The 23472-nt window shown below is 37.1% G+C and overlaps 1 protein-coding gene across 5 annotated transcripts in view; it reads right to left on the minus strand.

Moving 5' to 3' along the window:
• The window catches only part of AGTPBP1 (ATP/GTP binding carboxypeptidase 1), an 84711-nt gene that overhangs the window by 37715 nt on the left and 23524 nt on the right, over positions 1-23472 (minus strand). For all 5 annotated transcript variants that reach the window (XR_004420827.1, XM_033086203.2, XM_033086201.1 and 2 more), the window contains exons 4-19: positions 19214-19344; positions 18642-18709; positions 18159-18222; positions 17669-17815; positions 17296-17427; positions 15416-15509; positions 13079-13116; positions 10612-10820; positions 10041-10218; positions 8543-8634; positions 7044-7160; positions 5750-6462; positions 2225-2308; positions 1883-1969; positions 1654-1802; positions 167-254 (exon numbers count right to left, since the gene is read on the minus strand). Coding sequence is in view for 4 of the 5 variants with exons in the window: in XM_033086203.2 (XP_032942094.1) it covers positions 167-254; positions 1654-1802; positions 1883-1969; positions 2225-2308; positions 5750-6462; positions 7044-7160; positions 8543-8634; positions 10041-10218; positions 10612-10820; positions 13079-13116; positions 15416-15509; positions 17296-17427; positions 17669-17815; positions 18159-18222; positions 18642-18709; positions 19214-19344 (2391 nt within the window). In the remaining variant the exon portion in view is untranslated. The remainder of the gene's footprint in view (positions 1-166; positions 255-1653; positions 1803-1882; positions 1970-2224; positions 2309-5749; positions 6463-7043; positions 7161-8542; positions 8635-10040; positions 10219-10611; positions 10821-13078; positions 13117-15415; positions 15510-17295; positions 17428-17668; positions 17816-18158; positions 18223-18641; positions 18710-19213; positions 19345-23472) is intronic.

Genomic DNA, 23472 nt, shown 5'->3' on the forward strand with positions numbered 1-23472 from the left:
CTATATATTTCTATCATATATATTATTCTCTGAAAAAGATCCCTCTTCACAACAGAATAACACAGAACTATCAAATGCAGAAACAAGTACTTCTTCTCAAAAACAGCACCTCATGCTAATCTTCAGTGTAAGATTTGCTGTATGTTTGGTTTGTGTGTGTACTTACTTGTAGTAACAAATATCTGTCCCAACACGAATCCAACATGGTCGAGAATGCAGTGCTTCCTGAACAGAATACATGAGCGGCTGCATACCTGAAAGAAGAAATGCATCTTACTTTTGTGTTTACTATTAAACAGAAACATGTTAGCAGTAATGGACCACATCAACACTTACATAAAAGTCTACAAATTACCTCTACTTATTTATTCACTATCAGACTGCATTTTCATGAATGTCTAGGTATGTACTGTGTGCTGTTTAAAGCAGGTGACAAAAGATTGCTGATTTTCAGAAAACAGCAACTAAAGAGAAGAGTAATACCTATGTTTTAAATGGAAGTTGAGTTTTGCATGAACGGTAGACTACAAGCAGTCTTTAGTGCCACTCCATTAAACTCATGCTACAAATTGAAACTATCATCCATTAATGCAAATAGCTGAAAAATGATGTTTCAGGACTTTTTTTTTAATCAAACAACTCTTTAAAGTCTATTTTTTTGATAGTATGCTTAAGTTGAATACTCACTATGAAGTTAGAGGAGAAAATAATACATACTAATTGAAAATCATTAATTCATTAGATAGACAGCCAACCACACTGACCAACTCAGTCAATGGATTAAAAAAATCAAAAGAAACTATTAAGTAAGTATGCACAACATTAAAAAAAATATATAAGCTGATTGATGAAGATTAGTAAGTAACTTTAAAGCATCCTGTTACTGGTCAAACTATCTGGTATTCTGTGACTTTGTCAATGTGGATGAAAGTGTATGACAAAGAAGAATACAATATTACTTGGTAACAAGAGTTTGAAGCTGGAGGTGGGAGGAGAAATTTCTTCCTTCCTAAAGGACAAATTTCAGAATATAGAGGAAGCAAACAGTTTTAAGTTGAGTGACACACACACTACATACACACTCCCAGACAAGAGGAAGAAAGGTCTTTTCAGCCAGCCATTTGTAAACCTTTGAATGAGGCACACACTGCAAACACTACTTACTAGAGACAGCAGTGGTCACTTATGAACCCCAGCATTTCAAAGTAGACTTGTTTTTCCTTACCATCAGTAATACAAAACTGTTTTGGAATGTCTCCACTTACATTCACATCTACCCCTATGTGGAAATGGATTAATGATGACAACTGTGATTCTTCTTGATCTGTGTGAATCAACAGGTTTTGTTGTTGCTCTCCCCTGCACAATGGTCCTAAGACGATTGTGGTTGCAGTTACCAGTAAATTTCTTCTGCTTTGGCCTCACTTATAACGAAACTTCATTTTAAAAATGAAATGGTCGCCCTTGGTTTAAGATGCATCTCTTTTCAACTACAGCTGTCAAAACATTTTCTAGAAATACTATAAAAATAAAGAATTTAAAGTGACAACATGAATACTGCTGATCCTGTGGAGGAGGGAAGGAAACAGCTAAGTTGACTAGTACAGGTATTTTTTACATATTTCTTCTCAAAGTATGGGAAACATATCTTACCATAGTTGAACTGACTGTTTGACTTTTCACAGTTGATGATGTTAAACCGGTAACCAGTGCCAGTTTTCATTCCACTGACTTCAAAGTAAAACCACTGATGATAATGATTGCTATTTATATCTGAGTTCAGAATTAGATCATACTCATTTCTGAAAATTAACAAAAACGTATCAATGATTGTAAGAAATAAAAGGCCTAAACCATGAAAAGTAGAGTTGAAATATCTTACTTTCTGATCTGAATAACTTTGCGCAGGTTTCCAGATTCAAATTTGGAATTAAACTTCAAAACATCTGCCTCCTCTGGTACAGAGCAACTATGAGTAGAAAAAGGGAGCAAAATGAATAAAACAAACTTAACTAAACCAAATAGTTTTCTTTTAGTCCTCACTTAGCAATTCAGAAACTATTTTGATCCTTCCTCCAAATACAGCCTGGATAGTAAAAACACTGTTATATCAGATGAAACTCTGTATGAAATCTGATGTAAATATTATGAGCCACATCACAGAGAAAGTAGAACTGGCTTAGAGTATTACTTGAGTATTGTATACAGAAAGGTAAAAACTTACCTCAAATCATCAAGGTCATACACAACTCTATCTATAATGTCATTTTGATAAATCAGCCTTTCAATGTCTTGACAGATTTTTGTCCTAAAAGAGAAAAGCAGAGCTCTCATTTAATTGTCACTTACTGTTTTCAATCATAAAAGAGGAATTGCCTCATACAGGAAAATTAACAAAGTTGACATGAAGACAGTGGTAGAGTTCAGACACACCTCAGTTTCACCCCCACTTATGTGCACAAACTCAAGGTGTACTTAAGTTTAAACACCTGCATTCACAGCTGACTGAATCCAGTATTTGTATTGAAGGGAACTGAGTTTTCATGCACACAACTCACTGGGTTTTATCTGAAGGAAAAAAATGCAGTTTTATACTTTAAAATAGAAGCAGAAATTACTCAAACATTACTTATGTTAATGCTTTAAACCATGACAACAGTTGATAACATTAGTAATTTACATAAATCCTACCACAACCAAAATTAAAGAATTTTAGGGAGTTGGTCATACAGTGAGTGTGTTAGTGAACTAGTTTTTCACCTCTTGAGATCTAAGTTCATTTATCGACTATGTAACAAATAAGAAAGAATTTGGTGATGTCAGCCAAATGTCAGGTGTGTGCTTATCCATAAAACCATTGCACAACTGGCAGTATCTAGGTCCTGGCTTGGAAAAGCAAGAATATGTTGCAGTTCAAGTATGAAATATAGTGGCAGAGCTGTGTGGAAAAGCTTGCACAGCACCTGCAATAAGAAGAAAAGGAGGCAGATTAACAATGAAGGATACGGAAAAGGAATGCTGAAGTACATTCAGGCTGGAAATTCTCATCTTAATTAAAATAAATACTGTTTACAAAAGAGAAACAGAAGGTAAGTGCACAACGTAAGTACATTTTACTAAATTGAAATTAACTGAAAAAGAAGTCACAAGTTCAAGGTACTCACAACATTGTGACAAGGCTGACTCACCACAATCCATCTGAATAGGTTCAGTTTAGGACAGAATTACAGATTTTTGACCTTACACTTGATCTTAGAAAACTCATTCGATCTTGGCATGCCTCAGTTCTAAAATGCCATAACACTTCCTAATATCACAGGAGTTTTGCCAAAAAAAATCCATCAATGAAAATCCATAATAAATATTTTATAAATAATAATGGCATTTAAATACTATCATAATAATCAGTGCAGATAAACGGAAAGAAAAAATAGTATTCAAGATGCTCAAGAGAAGGAAAATTAGTAGCAGACATTTTCATGTTCCAAAAAATGAAGATAAGCTATTTAAAGAAAATTAAAAGAAAAAAAAATTAGAACCAACACTGTTGATGTGAGCCCTATGCTTAGAGATTATTCTTTTGTGGATCCTGATGATTAGAAAACAGTAAAGTGTACAGAAAAAAAACAAACCCAACAAAATTTTTAAGGAATAGAAAAAAATAGAAATTTAAACCCAAATTTATGGGGTATTCTACTATATAATAATTTTCTTCCTAAAAAGATACAGTAGTATGGAACACTTTAGCCACTAACAATTTCATTTTTCCAAACAATAATACATTGGATAGCTACATGCTACTAAATGCAAAAGAGAAAGAAAAAGCACTCCAAAGCACAAATTCAGTAACATTTAATCGCCTGGCACACTGCAAGACTGAAAATAACAACCCAAACCCTACATTGCTCTAATAAAAGCAAGAAGAAAATCCATTAAGTCACACCTTAGACCCCACAGAGTATTTTCTCAAATTACATGGATGGATTAAAGCAACCATTTATTTTCTAAATAAGACTTACCCAATGAGCAGTAATTAAGTGCTTACATTACAGAGAACACAAATCACACTGCATGTCAGGAGTTTGGACACCTGGAGTTTGGATTTGTAAAAGACTTTAAAGCTTTCCCATGCTTCCCACTAAACTAGTTTTTACAATCCACTATAAACCATGAAATCATGAAAAGATTACCCCCTTTTTAAGCAAGTTCCCTTCTCAGAAGTTTGTCACGCTGCGGAATACTCAGTTGTGTGTAGAAAACAAAATTCTTAAAATAGTGTTGCTTAAAAGTGTGCTGCAGGATTTTTGATTCAAGTTTTGCCATATTACCTGGTATTTCACTCTATTTCACACAAAACCTCAGAAAGTTACTTTCAGCATAAAAAATACAAAAAGAAAACATTTTCAGGTTTAAATATACCCTAAAATTATCTTCATCGTCTAGAAATCAGCCTTATGTATAATCATAAGAGGTTTATTTTGCCAGTTCTTTATATCTAACAAGTCCTGGAATGATAAACTGTATCTGACTTCACTCAATTTTATTCAGGAAAATTCAGAATTATTAATTACTACAAAAACATACATAAGGATTTGCAAGATTTGCTTAAACGCAGTTCTTAGGTGATTTCTGACTCAATACTATCTTCCTTCTAAATCAGTTGAATCTATCTAATAAATAGCCTGCTAGGGAAGATTCCTCTCCTTCAACACTGAACAATACATTCATTATGTCATTAGTGTTTCAGCACTTGCCATTTCACTACAAAGATCACTTATCCATGACTTGTGTGGAACAGATGAAGGATTTTCATTCAACCACCCAAAGACTCTTAATCTCTTAGTCATTTTAATATCTAAATATAAATACAAAGAAACTCATTAAGTTGGTTATAGTTATGAGTATAAAGGTGAAGGTATTCAATCTCATAATTAGGCAAGTGGTGAGTCTGATAGTTACCATTACATGTTCTGCTATTGTACTCACGTCTTAACAGTAACTCACTATGTGTACTAGCCAACTCTTCATACCACTGCTGCAAATTATTCTGAAGAATCTCATCATTCTTCATCATCTTCTATTATCTCTCAGTGAAGAAATACAAGGGTGTGTTGATGTGGGTTTTTTGTATGTCAGTCTGCAAGACCTAACACAAGCTGCATCCTCTGCATGTTACCTCTGAACTCTCTTGTATTGTGAACACTAAAGTCAAACACTTTACACTGTACGAATTTTTTAACTTTTTCCACTATGTTTCCCTGAGGCACAGAATTTTAGTTCAGCAGAGAAAAGAGTGAAGAATCTTTTAACTATTAACTGTCCTATGTTTGCTGAGACCTGAAAGGAGGATTCAGGTGAGGATGTTTTTGTTTGGATGGTGGTGGGGTTCTGTAGGTCGGTTTGTTATTTTGCAAACTACAAAATTTACATGGGAAATGGTGGGAAGGCAGGAAGAATATAAACTGAATATTGTACTTAGAAATTGAATTCCAGAATTAGCAATTAGAGAACCAGACTGTGTTCTTCTTTATGGTTCTGTGCTGATCAATGCGTACTCACACACCTTAAAACTGCTTTTCATTGGAAACCGTTTTAGATGTCAAAGGAAACAGTGTAACATTGATTGTTAATCACAGCACAGCTAGGGTTGGGAGGGACCTCTGGAGATCACCAAGTTAATCTCAAAGGAATGAAAGGGCGTTCTCAAAGGAATGAAAACAACAACAAAAAAAGGTGTATGGTAACTCACCTCTGCACCCCATATGGCCTTTCCAGAATAGATTCCTTAAATGGGGGTGGAATATGGCCAAAATAATCTGGATAGGCCACTTCTGAGTAATCTGGAATAGACTTTGTGCTCTTCACCATTTCAAGATAAAGATCACAGTCATGAACTGGTGATACATCAGAAACTTGAAGCATGACATGTTCTCCTGATGAACTAGATCTGGAATCCCCCTCATCCTCTGAATCCACTCCAGTACAGCAGAGCTTTCCCAGCTGGACAGATGATCCTTCAAAGAGACTACCTCCACAGGGTGAAACATAATCACAGGATTTACTACAGGCAAGTGTGGTAGGGCTAGCTTTGCTTTCCTTCTTTACTACACACTCTGTAACATAATACTGATCACTTTTTGCACTGTTCTGGAGACTGATTCTGTCCAAGCCTTTCACAATTTCTTGGCTTAGACACTGGATTGATGGAAGGATGTTTCTTTGATCATTTTGCTGACGTAAACTACTGTCTTTCATGTTATCTTTCTTTGGTAGCACTAGATACATTGGCCTTCTATTGTTTCCCTCTGTCAATAAAGGATTGCACTCCTTTAAAGCAACTCCTTTTGCTGATGGATTTGCTTCAGCAGAGTGTTCCTCACTGGCTGTAGGAACAACAATAGGTCCACTCATATTTGCATCAGGTACAAAACGCTTTGGTTTCTTGGAAACGAAGTCCCATTCCTTAAAAAAAAAGGTGAAAAAATAATTTTAAAATTTTTTTATAAAAAAAAGTAAACAGTTGCCAAGTTTCATGTATATTAGAAACATTTATCTTTCCTTGTTTTAAATGCAATTTAAAAGGTAACAGCTGTTATAAAGCATCAGAGCAATGAAGTTTCATCTTTTACAAGAAGGTCTTAAAGCAATAACAAGGAGTTAGTTAATAACAAAGTAAAAAGTCCATGTAATTGCCCAGATATTTAAAATAGGTGCACAGCATTTAAGGAGATGCCTAATAGAATGAAGCACTCTCAGAAATCTCACATCCTTCTTCAGTATTTTACTTTCTGCTGAATGCAATATTCAGACATCAGAAAACAGCATTCCTTTACATATACCCACAGCATCCCCTTCTCAACAAGACTAAAGCAACGATAACGGTTAACTAAATAAACTAGGATAAAGTACTCCCATATGTAGGTCCAGATCCTCAGATTCATGGTTCTTGGTTAGAGGAACTATCCACCAAAAAAAGAACATAAAAGTGTATTCCAAAGTCAATCTGACATGGCCAAAAATGTCCTGGGAATCATATACTTTACCTGAAAGATTTCTGAAAGTTCTGGAAAAAATTTCTCATACATTTTCAGCTCCTCTATGGATCTTCCCAATTCCTGTTTAGGTTTCAGTTTATTAATATCAGTCTCGATATCATCATTCTGAAAGATCACCAGAAACAAATTAATGAACTCCTGCAACATTAATCTGAAACATTCACCTTTACTCCTGACACATCCATGCTCTAAAAGATAAAATACCACTATTTCAAAATTAGCTGAACTGCAGGTTTCACCACAAATATTTAGACTGCTCAGTATTATGCCTAAGCCTCCATTTCAACAGTAATATTACAAACATCTCAATATTCTTGCTTTCATCTAAATTTTTTATACACAGATATCAGATTTACAGTAATTTCACAACTATAAGGCGCACCCTTTTGACTAAAATTTTGGCCCAAACCTGGAAGTGCGCCTTATACTCTAGTGCACCTTACATAATGTACAAAGTTCGGAAATTTGCCAACCCGGAAGTGTGAGCCGCAAGCCGTGGGGGGAGCTGGCAGGGCCACGGTAGCCAGGTGGAGGCGGGCCCGCGGGGCCACAGTTCCATGGCAGCCGGGTGGAGGCAGGCCCAGGGCCCTGTGGCTGCTGGGTACAGGCGGGCCCGGGGGCCAATGGCTGCCGGGTTGAGGCAGGGCCTCGGCCAGCAACCGCGTGGGGGGAGCTGGGGGAGGATCCTCGCTGTAAAAAAAAAAATGCGCCTTATAATCCGGTGTGCCTTATGGTCATGAAATTACTGTACATAAAATGTGTGCATATTCCCAGTACTGCAATTTGGAATGTGAAGGTTTCGTCTGATTGCAGTGACAATGCAATACTGCTTCCATGGAACACACTCCCTCCATCAGGGCTCATGAGATCCTTGATTAAAATACTTCTTTCCAGCTCACAGACAAACAATTCAATTAACTCCTAAATACACGTAACATAAAACTACAGAATAAGGCAGTTCTGACCAAATATCCATCCATGTCCTGCCTGGCAGCAGGAGAAAAGAATACTTTCCCTAAGTGGTGCAACAGTGAGAGGTGTGATGTCTACCTTTACAGCTGGCTGAACTTCAGCTACCTTGTTGAAACACTGATCTAGTCAATCCCAGTACAGAATGCTGGGAAAGGTTAGAGTAGCTCCTATACATGGACCAGCTTATGTGAGAAAAGCAGGCTGAGAGTACAAGCTGGGAAGAGAACACTGATAAAGGACTCTGTGGTTCTGTTCCACTGCACTTCACGTACATCAAGAGTGAAGGAAACAAATTTTGATAAACATCCTGAAGGAATCTGAACAAGAATGGTTGATATTTTTCAAGGAGCACTCACCTTCTTCAAGTTTCTGAAGCTTTTTTAATTTTACAAATTGCCCTGAAAACCTCTGAAATTGCTTCTAACACTTAAAATGCATTTATATACCAGATTCAAGCAACTTAAATAAAAAATTGCTATACCTGAATTTCACCTATGAATTTTGTCTCTACCAACCTGAAAATGTTGGTCCTTGTCATCATCAATTTCAGTTTCAGTTTCTGTTTCAGCATCATCGTTATCATCACTTTCATCTACTACATCATCCACTACAATACAAAAAGGCTTTGTAAGGCAGATTATGCATTTAATCTAATTATACATGCTCAAAGAAATTTTCTGCATTCTGGGTTTATTTTCTTTTTCACTTACTCCTTGAAAAAAAAAGTGAAAACCAACAAGTAAGCTAGTGCAGGGAGTGTTTTGTTAAGTTCTCTCATAGTATTTTCCATGCAGGAAATTTGCTGATTATCACTAAAAGGCTCGTTCAGAATTTCTAGTGTACTCAGAATGACTACATGAACAGCTTTTACAATACTGACTACACAAGATTATATTTTCAATAAACCCAGACCTCTACCCACTCCCTAACATTCCACATCTTAAAGCACTACCTATCCCATTTGCTTAGGTTTTTCACTTATTTTTATAACAGATAACAAACCTATTAAAAAAACGTATCATTAGTTCACTTTTGTAAACTAGGACATTTCTAAACAGGTATTACACAGTACCAATCTACTGTATTAAGCAGAGATTTCATTTCTGTGTGTTTTGAAACACACTTCTAAGTTAATTTTCTACTTTGAAGACAAAACATAAACAATCTCTGAACTACCGGAGTCTGACCCATGTGAACCTCAAAAGGAGTAGCTTATTTCTTTCAGACTATGATCACATTTTGTTTCAGGAGATATCATGAATAAAAGATATTAATAAGTTGACTTTGACTCTTCATTTTAGAGTAACTTTCTGACAGCAACTTCATTAGTTGCTTACTAGGTCTGAAGCTGCTTCACCTTATCAGGCGTATGAATATGTATGTGTCAGAATATGTATTAATTATCTGAAAATAATATGACAGGTGTTCACAACGGGATGGATTGATTTCCCACGAAGAACCATATAAATGCTTTGCAACACAGTATTTTCTGAGACAGAAACTCCAAGAAAGCAGCTCTATTTTCTTATCACGTGAATGAAGGAATAACCACAATAACATAAAAAAACCAGTGCTTCAAATGGCACACATTTACCTAAATTCATCACATCCTAACTTCTCAAAGTAGCAGAAAGAAAGGAAGGGATACATACTCTTATAAGACTCCTACAAGACATTTCACATAGGAAAATATATACTCTGCATGAGCTGGAAGAAAAGACCATTTAAGTTTGAATATAGCCTATTCTTTACACTTCAAAGTTTGATGAACATCACCTTTTAGGCATTTTTTCCCCTTTTATTTTATAACTACATGCGTCTGGACAAAATTTCTATCAATTTAAACTTAACATTAGAAATTGGTGCTCCACACCATCAGTCACAGACGCTTAGCTTGTTGAGAAGTGTCTCAGAGTCCTTTTAGCAGACAACAAAAACTAGTGCAATTGATTCCACCTTCCATAAAGCAAAATTAGATATACTCAAAGACAAGCTACTACAAAATCACCATACCATCAGGAGGCAAACTGTACAGTTGAGCCACAGGACCACTGGCAGGAATAACCGGGAGTTGAAAATGGAAAGCACTTTTAATAGTTGGTAAAGGAAGACGATTTTTGGGAAAACATTTTCTCATTATTAGGCTGGATGTATTGACAAGAGGATCAAGAGTTCTTACTGCAAGGCACTCCTGTTAACAGGAAAAGAAAGAAAATCATTTCTCAAATAAACCGCATTTGTATACTACTTACAAAAAATTGGTTCACATCATCTTTGAAGGACAGAAAAACTTCTACAAATTCAAATTCACCTTTTTTTAAAATCCAAACTTTAAAATAGAAAGGCCCCTCTTCTTTAAAACTAAGTTAAACTGCCCCTCCCAGAGATACCCACAGCAAAATACCAGCAAATACAAATTTAATTCTATACTCTTTCAACGTTTCAGTGTGGTACAGAATAGAATCCTTACTCCTATAGTCAGGGATGACCATGACTCTCATAAAAGAAATAAGACAAACTTGAAGTCATAGTCAAAGAGTCAAAAATAACAACATAAAAAAAAGCCCTATCAGGATAAACTTACCTGTGAAGTATTGTAAAGAATTTTCATCCCATTGGCATCAAGAAATGCTTTTCTTCCCAGTTTGATGTTTGTAACACTTTTAATGCACTGTAACACTCCTTTACGTATCAGCATGTATCTGTGTCGACCATCGTGACGGTGCCAATCAACATAAATTGTTAAAAGCACCTGCACATATCCTCTGTCTACTGCTCTCCTGGCATTTGTTTCTTTGCAAAAAAAGTTAGTAAAGAAAATTAGAACAGCCCAGTGACTTCAATATTACTTTCAAATTTTGCTTTGAATGTTTAAAGTATTCTTTTTATCCAAGTGACTGAAATGTTTCAGTTTGAGTAGTATTTTAGTCACCCTTAGCAGAGTTTTACATCAACCTAAACAGAAATTATGGGATAACTGAAGCCTGAACTTCTTTCTTAGAATATTTAATGTAATTTTCATGGTTTACTAGAAAAACAGCATGCATTACACTTAAAGGTAATTGTAAGATGCTGTCACCCAGTATATTAAAAAACAAAAATATTTCTACCATGTATATCTATCACTAACCACACACAATGTCTAGATACAAGATTTGAAACATTCCTTTTTTTCACTTTCGATCTATACGGTTTTATAACTACCACTCAAATTTCATAAGCTGGAAATACTTCTACCCCAAATACTGGGTAATCAGTATAACAGCAGGAATATACAGTAAACTAATGTCATTACAAAAATATTTAGTTATATGAAGTGTATGAAGTTACAAATTTAAACCACTAAGGAGACATCCCTAAATAAATGGACAAGATCTCCTGTTTTAAAGACACACCTTTTGAATACTTCATTTTCCTCCCCAATATTGAAGTTTAACTGCCAATTTACAGAATAGAATACTGACAACAATTTCAAAATATTTCTTTCCCTAAACTTCCCAAGGAGAAATTGCGAAATTCACAAATACGCAAACCTGTAAAACCAAGGTATCATACTGAATGAACACAAATAAACTCAGTACCCTGTGATAGGCAGTACAGAAATTTCCCACTATTTGTGTGAAACGGTTTTCTGTAAATCTCATCACATCTCAAGTCTTATTCAAGTCTACTAAAACTATTACGAATGCTGTTGCTTTAGCACAACTCTTTGGAGAAAATGAGTTTCAAATTCTTTGCTAGTTACAAGTTGTTTGAAAATCTGCAAAGATGACACTTGTGAGGATCAATTAATTGCTGCTGGCTGAGACAGTCCATGTCTGGAAACACACCATTGGTTTTGTTACCTTTAACTCCACTTCATGAGCATCACTGACAAACTTGTCAGTAGGACCCAAGTTCTAATTACAGTAAATTCACGAATACAAGCTGCACTGAGTATAAGCCGCATCGCTGGGTGTTGGCAAACATTTTGGTTTTTGTCCATAAATAAGCTGCACCTGAGTATAAGCCGCTCTGTCGTTCGAAGCCAGAACCCGTGTGCAACAAAGTTGCCAAGTAGTAACAGAACCACGGCATGGCGGGGTTTATTGGTTCGGCTAGGGTTGTGCAGGCTCGGTCCGCTCAGGGCTGCCGATGGGGCCAGGTGGCCCAGCCCGGCGCTGCCGCTCGGCGGGGCCGCTCGGGGCCGGCCGCCGCCTCTGGGCTCGTTCGCCCTGGCCCGGCGCTGCCCTGTGGTGCCAGGCAGGGACGGAGCCCCCTCCGCTCCCGTGGAGGCGGGCGGGGACAGAGCCCCCCGCCTACTCCCCAGGTCGTGACGACGGCGGCACAGGGCCCCCGCTGGCCTCCCCAAGCTGCGGCAATGGCGGCACAGGGCCCCCCCGTCTCTCCCCTGGGCTGCGGCAGAGGAGGGAAGGAGAGAGCTCTCCCTCCTCTCTCCCCGCCCCCTGTGCTGCCTGCAGGGAGCCAGGCTCCACCCGCGGCGCAACAGAGTAACAATTTGTAACAATCGCAAAATGCTGGCTTTTACTAGCAGGTGCTCGGCTCGGCACCCTGGCTGGCACTTCTGAGGTTGTAAATGTCAGAAAATTATTCACATATTAGCCACTCCTGAGTATAAGCCGCATTTCCGGTGTGGGAGCAAAATTTTAGTCAAAATGGTGCGGCTTGTATTCGTGAAACTACTGTACTCAGGAAGGTACGGAAGAATACCTGCATTTTCCCTAGCAATCCAACACATATTTTAAGCTACAGACATCTATTACTTAATGGTTGAGGTGAGTGAATGCAAAAAATTATTTGTCCACCTTGGATCCAGATCAGTTCTGCGGAAGCAGTGCAGCCTTTCTGCTGCATAACTGGTGAAACAGCAACCAAGTATTAAACATACATGCATATAAAACATAAATAAAGCACCAGAAACTGCAGACGAAACTAGATTTCCTAGCCTTATTTTTGTCTTGGCCACTGATTTAATTAGTTTTACTGTGTTGATATATACACACACATCCATTATAGCTCAAGTAGACATTTGCGTGTAGTCAAACACTTACTTGATTTTAGCAATGCAGCAAGTGTGTCTAAAGCAACCCTGTCAATATAACAAGAAAAGTCAAAACAGCAACCAACCAGTAAGTTTAATCTACAATACTGTACAACGACACAAAATATTTACTGCTTACAGACTTAGAAAGAGTCTAACTTCATGTTTTCCTGGCTGCACTGTAGAGCAGACTTCACTTTTATATTTTACATTACAAGAAGATCATGTATCTCTGCTATATCTGAAGTCTGATGACAAAAATATCAATGCAATGTCTATACAAACTTCCAGCTTTTGCAAAAACATGTGACAATGTAATGTTTATGACAGACACTCACTGGTTGTCATACTCTGAAATTTCTGTCTTTGTTAGCAGCAGAGCAAGTACTTCCACAAAGTAAAGGGCATTTTTTAGAAATCAATAGGTCAATACTGGCAGTATACGAATATACTGAGAAGCAACGCCCCTCAATCTGTACTAAAACACAAGACGGTCAGTTTGAGATTTTTCTTGCAGTCAAAGATCTTCTCTCAATTCAACTGTGCAACTACAAAACATATACAGTAATTTCACGATTACAAGCCGCACCAATTATAAGCCGCACTTCCAGGGTGTCAGCAATGTTTTGTTTTTCCTCCATAAATAAGCCGCACCAGATTGTAAACCGCACTTTCGTTTGCAGCGAGGATCCGTGTGCAACTTTCACAAAGCTGCCAAATAGTAACAGAATTGCGGGATCACGGGGTTTACTGGCTTGGCCCTGCTCAGGGCAGCCGCCAGGGAGCGGCCCCAGCCCCACTCACCGCTGCTGCTGGGAGGCACTGGAGTGGTGTGCCTGGCCGGTGCCACCGGGAAGAGGGAGAGGGGTGTGCCTGGCTGCTGCTGCTGGGAGGACAGAGAGCGGCGTGCCTGGCCAGTGTTGCTGGAAGGAGGGAGAGGGGCGTCCCTGACTGCTGCCGCCAGGAAGCGGGAGAGGGGTGTGCCTGGTTGGTGCCGCAGCCACACCCCCCAGGGCTGGGCAGCGCTGCCGCTGCGCCACCACTGCCCCACTGCCGCCCAGGGCTGGGTGGGCTCCGCCTTGGCTCGGGGTTCCTGCTGGCTCGGACTTCCTGGTTGGGAAATTTCCCAAATTTGTTCATATATAAGCTGCTCCTGAATGTAAGTCGCATTTCCAGTTCGGGAGCAAAATTTAAGTCAAAATGGTGCAGCTTATAATCATGAAATTACTGTAGTTATTTTTCTTTTCTTTCTGAAGATAGACTTGGTGCATCTGATTTTAGACCAGAAAAAAGGATATCACGACTAGTCACATCATAGAATTGCATGTTCATATCTGGAATTTTAGTTGAGTCTTAAAGGAACAGGAAGGACATGGTTTTTGAACACTACTCCTGTGACCACAAATACTAGATTTTGATCACACAATGCAATTTATTTTCTAATGAAGTTAGAATATACACAATATGAGATTAATACTTTGCTAATCAGATGAAAAATTTAGTTTTCCACTGGTATGTACTTCCAAAAGATGTATTATATGTATTTTTATTATATAAAGTAAGGATTATCTTCAGTTACATCAATTTAGCTACTTTTTAACCCTGCATTCACCCAAAAAAACCAACCCAAATTTAAAAAAAACCAAAAACCCCCCAAAAATAAAAAACCCCAAAACCCAAAGCCACCACCAGAGTGGGAAATTAAAGTCACCACTTCAACCTACATAGTGAATTTTAATTTTTTTAACACAATAGCCCACTAGACAGAAGCTGGGGTTTCCTATTCTGTTTCATATTCTTGCTCTGAATGTCTATTTGCTTTGCAGAAAAATGGAAAGAAAATTCTATTACCAAATAAAAGGGATAGTGTCACACTAAAAGCACAAAGCAGATCACAGAATATGCTGAATTGGAAGAGGCACACAAGGATCATCAGGTCCGGTTCCTGGTCCTGCACAGCACCCAAGAGCCACACTCTGTGCCTGAGAGCATTGTATGAATGTTCTTGAACTCTGTCAGCCTTGGTGTTGCAGAAACAAACTGAAAAATGATGGTATTGTCTTGATGTGCTTGTTATGATTTGGAGTTAACCACTGTACATTTTCCATGCAGGAATATCAGGGAAAAAAAAAAAGTATTGTTTTGCCAGTACTGCAACTAGACATACAAGTATTTTGTGTTACATCACTGTGGAAAATTAAAATCTCTCATATTTGTGGTACTCGTTCCCGTCTCCCTTCACTTTAATCTTGCATTTGATTTCTCCAATATTTTTTTCATTTACAAATAAGTTTTGAAAAAACATACAAGGTTTTACCATAGAGTATATTAAAGAAATCTTACTTACTTCATAAGGCTAGTATTCCTTTTACTAAAAGGGCCAATGATCTTAAACAGCAGTTCTACTATTCCATTCTTTCCCAGAGATACTGCATTTACAGCTGGAAGTTAAAAGCAATCCATTTTAATATAGGTAAAAGAAAAAGATCAATATACTCAAAACTAAAATTCACACAACTTAATTCTGAAGTACAAAAAATGCTAGACATTTTTGTCCTTTAAGACATACAGTGACAAGCAGACACTACTCTGCACATAATTAGCATGATGATCCTATCCTGACAGAACTTGGAAAAGAACAAAACTTAATTATTACTTTTAAATAAAACCACGTAGTGCTTCCAATGCAGACTTCTGCTTTTGTTGTTACTAAGAGACAACACAAAGAGAATTTTCTTTACAGAAATTCACACTTTACTGAAACAGTAGGTTTTCTAAAATTTCAGGTTCTATGACTTGCTGCTACCCTTCAGTATTTGGACAAACAGGTATATTCACCAGGATTTGAAATCCAAGAATCTGCTATAAAACTTTAAAATGCCAATTGGTATAGCTTTCCTGAACTACATGTCATGAATATACGTTTTCAGAAAAAAAAAAATGAAAGCGATATATTTGAAAGGGGGCAAATGAAAACAAATTATGCTAAGAACTATGTTAGAGAAATATGTGCTTAAAATGTATGTTTGAAGTTCAACAGCCAACTGAAAATACAGACTGCTGACACAGGCACAGAAATTCCATTTCTGACTGAGTATAGCAGTATGTTCTCCTAACAAACTAGGAAGAGAGCAGTTAAGCATTTACTTCAACATAATAAATGATGTTAGCATTGTAGAATTTAATATGTGAACCCAGGCGGTAATTTCATCATCATTAGCAGCAACATGATACCAGAATCTAAGTGAAGTTAGGACTTACTCTAATGGCAACTGCACACAAACTTGTAGAATACTCATCAGAATATTGCAAACTACTATTTCTTTTCATAAGGAGGGAGGAATACAGAAAAATAGAACTGATCTAAGAAGTCAAATTAGAGACTAAGTCACATTTTCAGGATGAAGCAAGTTTTCAGATAAGCAGTGTAACTAATGTAACTACCTCTATTAGACTTTTCATTTAAGAAGCATTTTACCTCGTTGTGAGGCAGCTCAACAGAAATAAAGCTTCCATGTTTTGGAAATAATAGGACTTTATTAATTATAGCTGCTCATGAGAATGACCTGAAAACATAATCTTATAGATTGTCAAATCAGTTATCTGAGGGGAACATGGCCATTTTTTTCAATTTCCAGCACTTAAATAAGAATATTAACAACCATTTCAAGCTCAAATTAAAAAAATTGGAAGTATTTAACTGACAGTAGAGATACAGAACGAACCACACTAGCTTCATCAACTTCCTACTGCCTGCCCAAAGAACTAGGCTCTTGTGGAAGAATATTAGTCCAATAGTGAAGGATGGAGCTCTTCAACAAAAGGAGTAAGAAAAAGGTAAAATTAAGAAATAATTAGGTTAAATTGAAATATTTTCTGTGTTAACCAAGTTTTAAATTGGTAATAAAGAAACAAATAAAACATATAAATAAAAAACATGAGAATGAATAATAAAGAGAAAAATTATTTAACTCTAAGTGCTTCTGCAAGCAAAATGCTAGTGTATCTGGTTTAGAGCTTTAAATATCACCATTTATGCTAATTAGATGGCTCAAAATTCCATACATCCAATAGCACTGATCAAATTTTTTTTCTAGAATTTAAGCATTTTGAGTATAAATTTTAAATAACTAACATTAAACAAGCATTTGGAGTTGATATTTTAACCTTATCTAGATAAAAAGCTTTATTCACATAGGAAAGAAAATAATTTTCTGCAATACTCACAGTTGTTTGAATAAACTCTTAAAACTTGAAGACATGGCAATAATAGCCTGTGGTTCTGCAAATTATGCTTCACTAAATTCAACGACGTGTTTAGGACACCATTTATTCTTGCTTTCATGCCAATCTTCTTGTCTGACATCAAAGAAATACAAGACCAATCACACTAATTTTGAAATTGTTAAAAAAATAGAAGCTAAATGTCTGAATTCTTCCTACTGATGTCAACTCTGCTTATCTACTTTCCACCATTCTTTCCTTCCCTCTAATTCCCTTTTTCTTCTCTAGCAATTCTGAGTATCTGGACGCTTACACAATAACAGAAAAAAAAATTCTAAGTTTCAACTATAAAACTGTAATTATTAAGCCATATCACCTTTTGGACCAATTTTTGCAAGAAGAGTATGAAGAAGCACCATTAGTTCTTCATTTGGTGAGGAGTCTTTGCTGGCAGTCAAAAGCAGCTGTAACAAGATCTGTGTCCCTCCTTTGGTGACTAAGACACTTGCTCTCCGACCACCACCTAGAAATTATAATTGAGCTGATACATCTACAGCCAAAGAACAATTAAATATCTAAGATACAGTTATCATAAAGTTAGTCTTTAGAACACTAGTATTTTCTTTATGCAAGGACATGCTAGACTTACAGCAATGTAAACTATTGTGTAGGATTATTAGAAAGGTACTTCAGTCTTTGTTTTAATTCTGCATACGCTTCAGCAAACAACAACAAACAAAAACCAAAAAAATGATAATTTATTAAAAACCCAACAACAATAAAAAGTAACTAGTGAAAACAAACAAAAAATATCTGAAAAAGAAAGCACAAATATAATCACATATTACTCCTTAATGAAAACTTACCAACAGAGACTACCTCAATGAGAATATTCAATATATTTAGAATTGTTTGAAGATCTCTTGTATTCTGCAATAAAAAAAAGAGAGAACTGTGTTTAACATAGCAGTCTAATACAGTGGTTTGGATACTTAAAGCTAGGAGGCCAGTGCGAAATCAAGTAGAACCTCAGATGTACCCATGTAGCAACCCACTGTGCAGCCCAAATTAACCACAAAACCAATTAAAACACACTTTGTAGTATGGGACATCAATTAGAACTGATAGGTGACAAGCAATTTCTTAGAATATCGAAATATAAGGGAGAGAAATTCACAAGTATGTTACTTTTAGACAGTGTCTCTTCATTACAGACCAATGGAAGTTTTGAAGATTCCATAGGATAACAACATATTTCATAATACAAATATAATAATAAATATATGCATTTCATAATGATAAAATGCAAATGCTATGAACTTATAACTATAAAAATTAAAATATTTTACCTCTAGGGTTGATAGGATAACTTCTATTCCAGTAGAGCCCTTAGAGGTAATCTCTTTCCTGGTTTTTTCTGTCAGAGAAAAAGACCAATACTGGCTTACAGAGAAAAAATATGTTATCATCTACAAATTGACAAGGATATTTACACTGAAAATAATAAAACTTATTTTAAAATGCCTATATGTATATGGAACTAAGTAAAAGACGTAAGCAATTTTAAAACTATTTTTTTGTTTTTAATTGTTCAACAATATTGTGATGGCCCAGAAAAAAGAAAGAAAAATATCAGTAAGAAAACTGTTTTGCCTTCCAGATACTTCTACTTTTCATTTATATTTACAGACAGACATATATACATATGAAGTGAATTATTACTTAAATTACAGCTAATGGACTCAGCACTACCAATACTATACTAGATACATTAAACAGGGTCTTAAACAGATGTTTTCAACAATCAGTGACAAAAACAGATGGATAATCAAGTTCACTAAACAAAAACTCCCAAGGTGGGAGACACAAGAAGCAACGGTGAAAAGGGAAACTACTAAAACCACAAAGCTTAGATAATTACCTTGACTCTGGACCAGATGAAGGATCTTTGAGGTAACATATCTGGCACTGTCTGACTCTCCTGATACAGAGCACACATTGATCTTCTCCAGCTGTGACAGCAGGAATAAAGTCCGGGAACTGGTAGAAACACTACAAGAAAGATATGATTTTTCCATCTAAATCAGAGAAAAAGCTCCTAACAACAGAAACTTGATGCTAGAGTAATGGCTGTGGTTAATTCACTTTCGTATTTATCTGGATTGGAAAACAGTCTTAACTCTCAATTCTGGCAAACTGACAGATTTTGCAAAGCCTGTACTGCAGCACACTAATTATATGTAACAGCACCTCAAAGAGTAACTGTGAACAGGGAAATCAATTGCAGCAAATAAAATGCAGCTATAGGTACAAATGTTGTTTATCTATTTCATCTAGAATGACTTATATTTAATAATTTCTGTTAAGTGACAGGATACCTTATCATACCTGCCATTCAAGGAAAAACTGGCTACAACACTCCAAAAGACTGTGTGTCTTATGGGATGGCACTTCAGAAAAGGAAGAAAATAATGTCATTCATGAAGTGACCAAACTAGCACACACTAGCTGAAGAAAAAACATCATTTTGAGGAAAATAACTTAGGAAGGCTTCCAGTATTATCATTCAAGTTTGGATTAATTTTGAATACAAGGTTACTTCGGTCTGCTGTCATGAGCTTATGCTGGTCATAGGCCAGGTACCCAATAAGGCCACTCACTCCCTCACTGTAGCTGAAAATAGGAAAGAAATTTCAACAAAAGGTTCATGGTTTGAGATAAGGACTGGGAGAGATCACTCAGCAAATACTGCCATGGGAAAATCAGGCTCAACTTAGAGATACAATGTGAATTTATTATTGACAAAATCAGAGCAGGATAATGAGAAGTAAAATAACCCCTTAAAAACAGCTTCCTGCCACCCTTCCCTCCTTCCAGCTCTGCCTCCTACCCCAGCAGTGCAGGGAGACAGGGAATGAGGGTTATGGTCAGTTCATCACCCAAGGCTCCTCCTGCTGCTCAGGGGGAGGAGGTGTTTCCCTGCTGCACCATGGGGTTCCTCCCACAGCAGACAGATCTCCATGAACTTCTCCAGTGTGAGTCAATCTCACGAGTAACAGCTCTCAGTGACCTGCTGCAATGCAAGTCCATCCCACAGGCAGCATCCTCCCAAAACTGCTGCAGCCTGGGTCCCTCTTTTACAGGACACAAGTCCTTCAAGGACAGTCTGCTCCAGCATGGGGCTCCCTTGGGTTCATAGACTCCTTTGTGCATCTACCTATTCCAATGGGGGCTCTTTGGGCTGCAGGTGGATGTCTTACCCCCACGGACCTCCATGGCTGCAGGGGCACAGCTGCCTCATCATGGGCTGCTGCATCAGGGGCTGCAGGGGAATCTGAGCTCCGGTGCCTGGATCGTATCCTCCTCCTCCTTATCCACTGACCTTGGTGCCTGCAGAGTTGTTCCTCTTACATGTTCTCACCCATTCTTCTCTGGCCACAACCACATTTGCATAATAACTTTTTCTCCTTTCATCCTGTATCTGTTATTACAGGAGCATTACCACCACTTCTGACCGGTCCACCTCAGCCAGTGGCACGTCTGTCTTTGGAGCCACTGGTCACTGGCTCTGCCAGACATGGAGGAAACTTCCAGCAGCTTCTCACGGGAATCACCCCTGCAGCCACGCCCCTGCTATGAAAAGCAGCAAACCCAATACTGCTGCCAACAAAAAATTGTCTTACAAATGTATTTTAGTGTAAGACACCAATTCAGGGATTTATATAGATAGGTAGATTACAAAGAAAGAATTGCTCTAAGTGATTTTTCTAAAAGAGACAGTATAGAAACTGTGTTATTTGTCCTATACTTTTAGATCACAACAATTATTCAGAATAACTTCAAGATTCATATTACTACATTGATACAACACCCTGAGGCTGGCCTTGCTCCCTATCTACTCTGCAGTGCTAGCCTGGGATGCTATCATGTAGAACAGGGTAAGATATTAGAGGCTCTTTATCCCAGGAATTTCTTCAGTTTATTTCGTTGATGGCTTCCATGGGGGAAAGAAGAAGAAAAGAGGAAGATCTTCAGGGTCTCGGGGTTTTTCTATATCAGGAAAGGGGAGGGGGATCTTGGCTTCTTGCCAATCCCCTTGCAGAGGTCAGTCCATAGGTTTTACAGGGGTTACAGGCTTACAGAGTTACAGGGACATAACCATTCTTAAGGCATCAGGGTACAGGGTTACAACACTACATGACAGATTTTTTAAACAGATGTTTAACATTTCAATTGCAGTCATCAGTTAACTACAGGAAATTATGACTTAACTAGTCACAATGCATAATTATCAAGTTATGCATTAACTACCTTGGGTTATCATTCATAACATTAGAGTCCTACGATAATCAACAATAATTCATTTTACACACACATTGCTCTTTCTACAATAAAACTGAAGTCAACAGTAGTAGTTTTATGAGTACAGTCAGTTTTGTTTAAAACAATGAGGTATTACTACTCTTTGATTTATATCTTACACCTGTGTAACGGTTTCACACTTACAGTTAACTCTGCTAAAATGTTAAAATCAAGGGAAAAATTAGCTGAGGGCAAAAGTTATACTGCCAAGAAAGCAAATTGATGTAAGAGCTGCACAGGAAACTGTTTCCACCACTCTCACTTTTCCACACTGACATCTAAATGAGAAGTATAGCCAAAAAATCAATTTCAGATTACAAGTGATACTTACAAGCTGATAACAACAGGGATAAGAAATGGTTATATTAATTATAGCTCTTAAATACAAGTACTTTTATATTGTGAAGTAAGCCTATCACCTTCTCAGATATTTACTAGACTTTGATTCAAATTTTTTAAATGTAATTATTTTTAAAAATATTACTAAAATTTTAATTCTTAAAATTTAATTTTTAAAAATGTATTTATTTTTTAATCTAAATTAAATCTGTCTTGGGTACCGAAACATTGATTTCCTTGTGTAAGTAAAGCATAGTCACTCCAATCCTCTCTCATCATCTATCACCATGCTGAATAGCATAAAGCCATTATTGTTTGCATAAGCCATTATTGTTTTGCTTATTTCTGCTTCTCCGTTTATTCACTGATCTCGAAATGCTCCAAAATTGACCCAGTATTGTAATGAAATCCACAAGCTCTGCTGATCCTGTACACTAACTGACCAACTTATGTTATCTTCACCAGTTCCACAACAAGTAAGAGTCCAGTCACCCAACATATAAGCTGATGTGTAAGAAAACTGCTGCTTCAACTCGTATTTGTGCCTATCATTTCCATTGTGGTATACTATTGGTCCCATAATGAAATTGATGTAGTTTAAAAGCTGAAAACAACCCAAGAAAGCAAAGCTGATGCTCAGGAGGAATAAGACTAAGACTAAGACGCAGTAGTAGTAGTAACATAATAATAGCAATAACAATAACAAGAAGAACAACAATAATTCTTTTAAAAGTTTCTGCAAAGATAAAATTCATTTATAGGCGTTAAATGTCAGAGCAAACCTGATTTTTGACTGCTGCAGCCTGGAAAATTCAAGCAACACTGACGCATAGAAGCAATTTACTGTGAAGAATTCCTTCATAGTTAATGAAAGCTTTAAAAGGTTTAAGTAGGGTAAATAATTCTCAGTACTGGGTGGTATAACAACTTACGTTCTAAGATTTAGAATTACAATCTCCTCCTCTGCGCAGAGTTTCTATCAACAGCAATAAGTGCTTATTACAGCAGAGGTATCTTTAAAATGGTTTTAGGCTGTTCATCTTGTATAAAGTCTTTCAACATAAATACAGCTATCTCTGTTTCGTGTCTTCAGCATACACAATAAAGCATCCTTAAAAATTAACACCAGCCAACGGTGAAATACAAATAAAGTCCTGATTTCCTCTTAGTTATGGCTGAGTTTTCTTCTTAAAACAAGAATTACGCTGTTATTTACCAATATTCTACACTAATCTACATAGTGGTTATAAAACGACAGTAATTTCATGATTACAAACCGCACTGACTATAAGCCGCATCACTGGGTGTTGGCAAATATTTTGTTCTTTGTCCATACACAAGCCGCACCCAATTATAAGCCACTCTGTCGTTCGCAGTGAGGACCCGCTGCAACAAAGTTGCCAAATAGTAACAGAATCGCGGGATCAGGGGGTGTTTACTGGCTCAGCTCAGGCCGTGAGGGCTCAGCCCGCTTGGGGC

The sequence above is a fragment of the Catharus ustulatus genome, chromosome Z (assembly GCF_009819885.2).
Source record: "Catharus ustulatus isolate bCatUst1 chromosome Z, bCatUst1.pri.v2, whole genome shotgun sequence".
NCBI lineage: Eukaryota > Metazoa > Chordata > Aves > Passeriformes > Turdidae > Catharus > Catharus ustulatus.